The 8,820-nt window shown below is 55.4% G+C and overlaps 1 protein-coding gene across 1 annotated transcript; it reads right to left on the bottom strand.

Moving 5' to 3' along the window:
* Positions 1-2,409: 2,409 nt before the first annotated feature.
* LRR1 (leucine rich repeat protein 1) lies at positions 2,410-8,789 on the bottom strand (the record flags this gene model as incomplete). The annotated part of the gene is made up of 3 exons (XM_008939608.1): positions 2,410-2,662; positions 5,380-6,107; positions 8,691-8,789. Coding segments are annotated over 3 exons (1,080 nt in total), but the record flags the coding sequence as incomplete, so codon positions are not given.
* Between the last annotated feature and the right edge of the window lie 31 nt (positions 8,790-8,820).

The following is an 8,820-nucleotide window of genomic DNA, read 5'->3' as shown; positions in this document are numbered from 1 at the left end:
GCACCATGGAAGGGTTGGGGTGGGAAGCGACCTTTCAGTCACCTCATCCAACCCCCTGCCCTGAGCAGGGACATCTGCAGCTAGAGCAGGTTGCTCAGAGCCCCGGCCAACCTCACCTGGAATGGTTCCAGGGATGGGGCAGCCACCACCTCTCTGGGCAGCCTGGGCCAGGGGCTCACCACCCTCAGCATCCAAAATTCCTCCCTTCTCTCTAGTCTACATCTCCCTCTTTCAGTCCCAAACCATCACCCCTTGTCCTGTCCCAACAGGCCCTGCTGAAAACTCTGTCCCCAGCTTTTTACAGGCCTCTTTAGGTCCTGGAAGGCCTCCAGAAGGTCTCCCTGGAGCCTTCTCCTCCCCAGGCTGACCAAGCCCAACTCTCTCAGCCATCCTCCTCGATGCTGTGTCAGCTGCTGCAGTGTCAGAGGATTAAGGGAAGCCCAGTTAGTTTGGGGGATGAGATCTGCTTCAGAGATAATGGCAGGCTGGTGGGCACACAGGGAATCATAGAACTGCTTTGGTTGGAAGAGACTCTTTGAGATCATGGAGACCAACCATTCCCCAGCCCTGCCAGGTCCCCACTGCCCCGTGTCCCTCACACCACATCTCCACGGCTTGGAAACACCTCAAGGGGTGGGGACTCCACCACTGCCCTGGGCAGCCTGGCACAGCCCTGGGCAACCCTCAAGGGGAAGAAATTTCTTCTAATGTCCAACCTCAGCATCCCCTGGGGCAACTTGAGGCTGTTTCCTCTTGTCCTGTCCCTTGTTCCTTGGGAGCAGAGCCCGACCCCTCCCTGGCTCCAGGCTCCTGTCAGGAGCTGTTCAGAGCCAGAAGGTCTCCCCTGAGCCTCCTTTGCTGGAGTGAGGGGCCCAAAACTGACCCCAGGATCTGAGGTGCAGCCTCTCCAGTGCAGGGGGTTGATCCCTGCCCTGCTCCTGCTGGCCACACTAGTGCTGATCCAAGCCAGGATGCTGGTGGCCTTCTTGGCCACCTGGGCTAGCAGTAGAAGGAGAGCTGACAGCACACTATTCCCATAGGAAAACCCCTTCCCACAGTTCCTCCTCTGCACCCCAGGACCGGTTGCTGTCCTCTTCACCTGGACCAGCAGAGCAGGGCTCAGAGAGGACCTCACCTGGCCAGCTGCCCCTTCCTCCCCTTCCTTCCAGCCCTGGAGGCTTCAAACCAGCCTGAGGGATCCCAGAGGAGGCCACGTTCTGTCTGCTCCCCTCCCGTCCTCTCACTCACTGCCCCACTCGAGGTGTTGTTCCATGTGAGCCATCCTGGGTTGAGATCTTCACCGTGGAATTAGCCCGGGAGCCTCGGGGTCCTCCTGGGGTTGGCTCTGCAGGGCTGCCCTCAGCATCGGGCACATGTGGCCTCCTCCTCCTCCTCCTCCCCAAGGGAAGGACAACACCCAAGGAAGAATTCATCCAAATCTTCCCCTCGTCACTTAGAGGTTCCTGCTGTGCCAACACCCCCAAAAAGAGCCCGGCCAGGTTATTCTGATGTTTACAGGAAGTTCTAATGATGGCATTTCTAGAGAGAAGGTTCCTGCTCCTCAGGAAAACTGTCTGCTGGCTTTGTGGTCTCCTGTGACCCGAAGGATGCCAAGTGTCTCATCCCCCCCTGGGCACCCAAAACTGCCTCTGAAGGAAGAGCCTGACGTGTTCCCTCCAAGCCACCCCTGCTCCAGGGCGTGGGGTGCCTGAAGGCTTCTCCAGGGAGTTTCGTTGGGTGCTGTTTCAGTTCCACAGCCCTGCAGCAGCTGGCAAGAGGTGGAACAAGGGTGTGTAGAAACTCTCAGGTATTTGGTATCCTCACCAGGAAACAGGCCAGGAGCTGATCCCAGAACACTCTGCATGAAAAACCTCTCAGAGAAAACACAGCTCACGTGCACGTAGGAGAGTTTCAAAGTTTAATAAAATCACCCCAGTGAACAACTCCAGAATCTTTAAAACATGGGAGTTAAGAAACAAAAATTCAGGTCACGGATTTAGAAAAAGACATTTCTTGTATGACAAAGAGCTAAACCCAAACCCGTTTGCTCTGGTCCCTGCTGGGGGTGGGGATGCTGTAACAGGACTTTAGAGAAGCACCTGGAATGGTGTGACCACTTTTGGGCTGTTTGTGCTGTAATTTCTTCTCACGGGAGGCTACTGAGCTGCTCTGCAACAACAAAGCCTCAGGGAGAGGAAGAAGAAAACAAAATCCACCCTAAGGCAGCTCCAGTCAAGCCACGCAGCACTTTTTATTCCAACCAAGGAGATTCCAGTGGTGGAGGAGCTGCCAGGACCAGGCCGAGTGTCCCCTCACCACCACACCAACATCTGCTCTCCCTGACGAGCAGGAAACAACCTCAGGCCCCCCCAGCACCCGACGGACCTTCAGGCAGGTGCCCAAGGAGGGTCACCTGTGACCCTGCAGGTACCTATCCAGGAACTGGGAGTAGCAGCCCAGGGAGCAGAAGTAGGAGATGATGGGTGCCTCCGTGCCCCCCATGTTGTCCACCAGGACCACGGTGTGGGCGACGTGGTGGAGGTTCATGGTGACCAGGATCTGAACGAAGCTGCTCAGGCAGGAGCTCCCGCACTGGCACGTCTTGGCCACCTCCAGATCCTCACAGAGGTGAGAAGGAAGGAGGTGACAGCCGTAGGGGATCCTGTTGGAGGAGAGGAGTTAGGTGAGAATCCAGCCCACAATCAGCACCAGATGGAGTTGGCACCTTCCTGAGGTGACAGGTGAGGCAAACCCAAGGTGTTGCCACCTGCAGAGAGGACGGGTGAGGGGTCCAATGCTGCTGCCAGGGCAGGGTCTCAGACCCACTGGTGACCCCCAGCTAGGCAGGACCTGAGCTCCAGAAGATGCTGCAATAAGGACCCAGAGTCCACACAGCTCCCCCAGCCCGTGTCACAGTGACAGGGGACTGGAGAGGGAAAGGGAAGAGGAAGGAGACAACTGGGCACGGGGCTGCTGCTCCCTCCACTGCCCAGGAGACCAGCTCTGTTCCAGGAATCACAGAACCACTAGGGTTGGAAGAGACCTCTGAGATCATCAAGTCCAACTGTCAGCCCAGCACTCCCATGAGAACCAAACCATGTCCCCAGGTGACACACCTACACGTTTTCTGAGCCCCTCCAGGGATGGGGACTCCAGCCCCTCCCTGGGTAGCCTGGGCCAAGGCCTCACCACTCTGCCAGGAGAGAAATTCCTCCTCAGATCCAACTGAATCCTCCCCTGGGGCAACTTCAGCCCATTGCCTCTCATCCTATCGATGGTTCCCTGGGAGAAGAGACCAACCCCCACCTGGCTCCAGGCTCCTGTCAGGAGCTGTGCAGAGCCAGAAGGTCTCCCCTGAGCCTCCTTTGCTCCAGGCTCAGCACCCCCAGCTCCCTCAGCTGCTCCTCCCCACACTTGGGCTCTAGACCCTTCCCCAGCTTCGTTGCCCTTCTCTGGCCACGCTCCAGCCCCTCAAGGTCCTTCTGAGAGTGAGGGGCCCAAAACCTGACCCCAGTGTGTGGCCTCCCCAGTGCTGAGGACATGGGGGGTGATCCCTGAGGAGGAGCCTCCTGAGCCTCCAGCAGATCAACACTCCCATGCAACTTGCTGTCAGCTGCAGACTGCCTGAGGGTGCCCCTGAACCCCTCATCCAGATCACTGATAAAGAGATTAAAGAGAACTCTGGCAAGGTAACTGAGCACCAAAATCTGGCTGGTGCTGAGGAACCCCTCCATACTCTCTAGAAAAGAACCCCACACCTTCACAGGATTTCTGTCAGAGCCACTACAAACTCTGTGAAGCTGGGGAAGCAGACACGTGGAGTTTGATTAATGAAACCAGGCAGGTCAGAGGCAGGTAAGGTCTGAACCAGCCCGTGGGGCTGCTCAGCTCCACCCAGGGCGTGCCCCACGTGCTGTGGACACCTTCAGCAGTGAGCCCAGGGCTGTGGGGCACTCCCTGGCCCCCAGGCAGGAACGGGCACAGGAGGTGGGTCAGGAAGGCTTCCAGGCTGTCTCTCAGCTCCTGGCTCCACCTGTGACTATTTTCCACCTCCTTGCCCCCTTTTCCACCCAGAACAGGGTGGGACTGGCAGCAGCTGGTTCTGGAAGGACCACAGGGGGTGGCACGCAGGCAGGGGAAGGCCAGAAAACTGCCAAAAATCAGCAGCCTGGAGAGGATGAGGTTCCCTTGGGGAAATAATTCATAAATTACCTCACAACTGGTCTCTGCACTGGACACAACACCCTCACTCAACACCGAGGGACAGAACTGCCCAAGGAAGAGCTGGGGCAGGGAGAAGCCTGCAGCAGGTAAGGTCAACTCCAGCGTGACACTGGCCCTCTGAGGAGCCACCTCATGGTATCAGAGAATCATTGAGGTTGGAAAAGACCTTTAAGATCAAGTCCAACCATTAATCTAACTCTAAAGTCCACCACTAAACCATTTGCCTCAGCACCACAACTACACAAGTTTTAAACATGTCCAGGGGTGGGGACTCCACCACTGCCCTGGGCAGCCTGGCACAGCCCTGGGCAACCCTCCAGGGGAAGAAATTTCTTCTAATGTCCAACCTCAGCATCCCCTGGGGCAAGTTGAGGCCATTTCCTCTTGTCCTGTCCCTTGTCCCTTGGGAGCAGAGCCTGACCCCCAGCTGGCTCCAGGCTCCTGTCAGGAGCTGTGCAGAGCCAGAAGGTCTCCCCTGAGCCTCCTTTGCTCCAGGCTCAGCACCCCCAGCTCCCTCAGCTGCTCCTCACCACACTTGGGCTCTAGACCCTTCCCCAGCTTCATTGCCCTTCTCTGGCCATGCTCCAGCCCCTCAAGGTCCTTCTTGGAGTGAGTGACCCAAAAATGACCCCAGGATTCAAGGTGTGGCCTCCCCAGTGCTCAGTCCAGGGGCATGATCCCTGCCCTAGTCCTGCTGGCCACACTAGTGCTGATCCAGGCCAGGCTGCTGGTGGCCTTCTTGGCCACCTGGGCACACACTGGCTCATCTCCAGCCAGCTGGCCACCAGCACGCCCAGGAACTTTTCTGCCAGGCAGTTTCCTGCCACTCTTCCCCCACCCTGGAGCACTGCAGGGGACTGAAGTAACTTAGCCTGTGTAAGGTCCCATCACCCCAGGCAGTGGCAGATCCTTGTAACTCGGAGCTGTATGCTCAGAGGTCACCTTCTGCCAACAGGCCATTGTCACACGGGCAGGGGCAGTGCCAGGGCAATGGGGAGGAGACAGAGTCTGAGCATGGTCGAGCACAAGATGAAGGCCAACCACGCTGGAAAGCAATTTCCAAGGTAGAGCCCCACACAAAATAGGGCCCGTGGCACCAACCTGCCAGGTCTGACACAGAGCAGGTGCAACGTGTCCCCACCGTGCTCCTCTTACCTGTAGTTCAGGGTTGCCCTTGCAGCACACTCTAACAAAGTCAGTGGTATTTTCAGCTGTATGTTGGGAACGAGCGGATTGGGCTGTTCAAAAGGATTTCCAAAGAGATCCAAGTTCTCAAGACTGAGCTTCCTAAAATCACTGGGCAAGAAAGGAAGCTTGTTTCGGGCTGCTGACAGGAAGCGTAGCTGATGTAACTGCCCAATCTTGAAGGGCAACCTAATCAGCTCATTGTCATCCAGCTTCAAATTAACCAGTTCTCGGAGCTGGCAGAACTGAATGGGGAGGGCTTTGATTTTGTTTTGGCTGAGGTCCAGAAACTGAAGGGATTTCTGAAGGGTGGAGCTGCACAGAGCCCCGCTGAAGGACTCCAGGTGATTGTCGTGCAGATTCAGCTCCTGAAGACACATCAGGTCCCCAATTGTGGCTGGCAGCTGCTTGATGTGATTGTGGCTCAGGTCGAGCTTCCTCAGCTTCCTCAAGCCCAGCACGCGGGTGTCGATCCGAGCCAGTTTGCAGTAGGAGGCTTGGAGGTGCTCGAGGGAGTGAGGGAAGTTTTTGGTGAGGGGATAGTCCCTCCTGGAAGTGATGATCATCTTTGTCTTGGGTTTTTCAACCTCTGAGGTCTTGGCCGGCACCAGTGCCGAGAGGGGGAGGGCTCCTGCCTCGGCACCCTGGTGAGCCAGTCTCACTGCTGAGAGGAAACTCTTCAGACTGCTGGCATCAGCCTAAAATAAGCACAAAGGGGGGGTGAAAAACGTGTCCTCACACTTTCAGAGCTATTTTGCACCTGTATCAGGAGCTGTTCAGTGAAATGGGAAAGAGAACTGACTCTAGAGGCTCATTGGGCTGTTTACAGCAGTGAAGGACGAGCAGCACGGGAGCTGAATGAGATGTTGGGACCTCTCTGAATCATCCAGATGGAACAGACTGTGCTGTGCTGCTCAGAAAAGGAACAAAGCCCCCAATTCACAGCTGGGAATACAGTGGAGAGAAAAACCCTGATGGGGGGTGACCTTCCTAATGGGAACACGAGCAAGGGACAGAGGATGAAAACACAGGGGGAAAACTGGAGATCTGAAAGGGGAGGTGATCACTGCTGGAAGCTGCCAGGAGGGAAAAGGATGGAAGCTGAGGTTAAATTCAACATAAAAGAAGGTGGAGTGCTTCGAGGCAGGTGAAACGAGTGCTGCTCACACCAGCTCTGGTTGTGCCAGCATCAAACACAACAGGATAAATAATTATTTGCAGTCCTTCTGCACAACTGAACCAATTTTACTTCAGGTGGGAGAGGAGGAAAGCAGAGGGGAGAAGTCCAATCACTGGAGCAGCAGATGACCTGTATTTTACATAAAGATCAAGAAAGCTGTGATATATTTGTTGCACTGATGTAATTAACTGCCACAAACAGGAGACCAAATATTTCTCCTCTAAATTCCTCTGCTCAAGCTGACAGGCACAGAGCTGTAACGTGGATTCTCAAATAAAAAACATGGAGAGGCAGATTTGTCACCTCTCAGAGGGTCCTAAACAGCTGATTAAATGTGGAAGTAAGGAGAAGTCCTCCAGATCTGTGAAGATCAAGTAAAATATGGAACTATATGTTAAGTTACAGGTAGTATTGCCTTGGTCTCAACACAGAAGAGGCAACTGGGGCCTGTTTTTTGAGGCCAAAATCTCTAGGTTGATAAGAGCAAGTTTATGGGTTGTTCATGTAACTTCAAAGTTAAAGTACTTTGTGTTCTGGATCCTTGGGACAAATTTCCCCACAACACCTCTGTACAGATGATGGATTATCTGTAAACCCTGCTGCTGAGAAACCTGGAGTGTGTCGAAAAACAACCCCAACAACTAAGCCCCCTCTAAGCAAAAAAGCAAAGAATTAGTTGGAAGAGCTCAGGACACAATTTTGTGCCCCAAAATCTGAATTCTCAACCACAGAGATGTTGGGGAAAGAGGTTAATCCACGCTGATGCCTGACAAGCCCCTTGTTGCAGAAGGAAATGACTGATGAGGAGGTGACCAGAGACTTCCTGGACCTCAGAGCCTGTGTGCAGTGCAGCAGGCACAGGCTTGCAGAAGGAAAAGCCAACCCCACAGTGGTTCTGTTATTTTGGCTCCAGGGTTGAATGCTCCAGACTGATGTTTCTCAACTCCTCTTGTGAGGTGGCTGAAGGCAGCCTGGCAGGGTGCCAGGGGAAGGTTCTGCCCCCTGAGAGTCATGCCTGGAAATCTCCTTCTACAGAGCTTCTGTCTGTCTTTGAGAGTTAAAAACCTGTAATGAGATCCTGAAGACCAGCAGAAACACTGGAGAAGCATTAAGGTTGGATAAGACCTCTCAGATCATCGAGTCCAACCATCAACCCTACACTCCCATGAGCACTAAACCATGTACCCAAGTGCCACATCTACATGTTTTTTGAGCCCCTCCAGGGATGGGGACTCCAGCACCTCCCTGGGCAGCCTGGGCCAATGCCTCACCACTCTGCCAGGAGAGAAATTCTTGCCCCTGGGGAGGGATAACCCCCTGCAGCAGTACAGGTGAGGGATGACCTGCTGGGAAGCAGCTCTGTGGAGAAGGACCTGGGAGAGCTGGGGGACAAGTTCCCCACAAGCCAGCAATGGGTCCTCATGGCCAAGAAGGGTCTTCTGGGGTGTATGAAAAAGAGTGTGACCAGCAGGTCAGGGGAGGTTCTCCTGCCCCCTACTCTGCCTTGGTGAGGCCACCTCTGCAGCACTGTGTCCAGTTTTGGGCTCACCAGTTCAAGAGAGACAAAGAACTACTGGAGAGAGTCTGACAGAGGCTACAAAGATGCTGAGGGGCTGGAGCATCTCTGTGCCAGGACAGGCTGAGAGCCCTGGGGCTGTTCAGCTGGAGAAGAGAAGACTCAGAGGGGATCTGATCAATGCTGAGGAAGAGCTAAAGGGCCCCTGGGGGCAAGAGGCTGGGGCCAGACTCTGATTTTCAGTGGTGCCCAGCGACAGGACAAGGGGCAATGGGCACAAACTGGAACCCAGGAGGTTCCATCTCAACAGGAGGAGAAACTGCACTGCTGTGAGGGTGCAGAGCCTGGAGCAGCTGCCCAGAGAGGCTGTGGAGTCTCCTGCTCTGGAGAGATTCCAAACCCACCTGGACACCATCCTGGGCACCCTGCTGTGGATGAGCTGCTGGAGCAGGGGGGTTGGATGAGATGATCTCCAGAGGCCCCTTCCCACCCCCAACACCTCACGATAGCACCCAGGGCTCCGTTCCCAGCACGGCCCCGATCCCTTACCGCCATTCCGCGTGTCCCTCCGCGGCCCCAACGCACCTTGCTGAGGCAAACGTCCACGGCGGGCTCCCGGAGGCGCACGGTGGCCTTGCCCTCCTCCACGAACCGCGTGAAGAACCGCTCGATGTTCTCCTGCACCTAGGAGGGGAGGCGGGGAGAGGGAAACACA

Source organism: Merops nubicus, unplaced genomic scaffold (assembly GCF_000691845.1).
Source record: "Merops nubicus isolate BGI_N331 unplaced genomic scaffold, ASM69184v1 scaffold13504, whole genome shotgun sequence".
Classification (NCBI taxonomy): Eukaryota; Metazoa; Chordata; class Aves; order Coraciiformes; family Meropidae; genus Merops; species Merops nubicus.
Note: the sequence above shows the minus strand (reverse complement) of the source record. Positions and strands in the feature narration are given on the sequence as shown.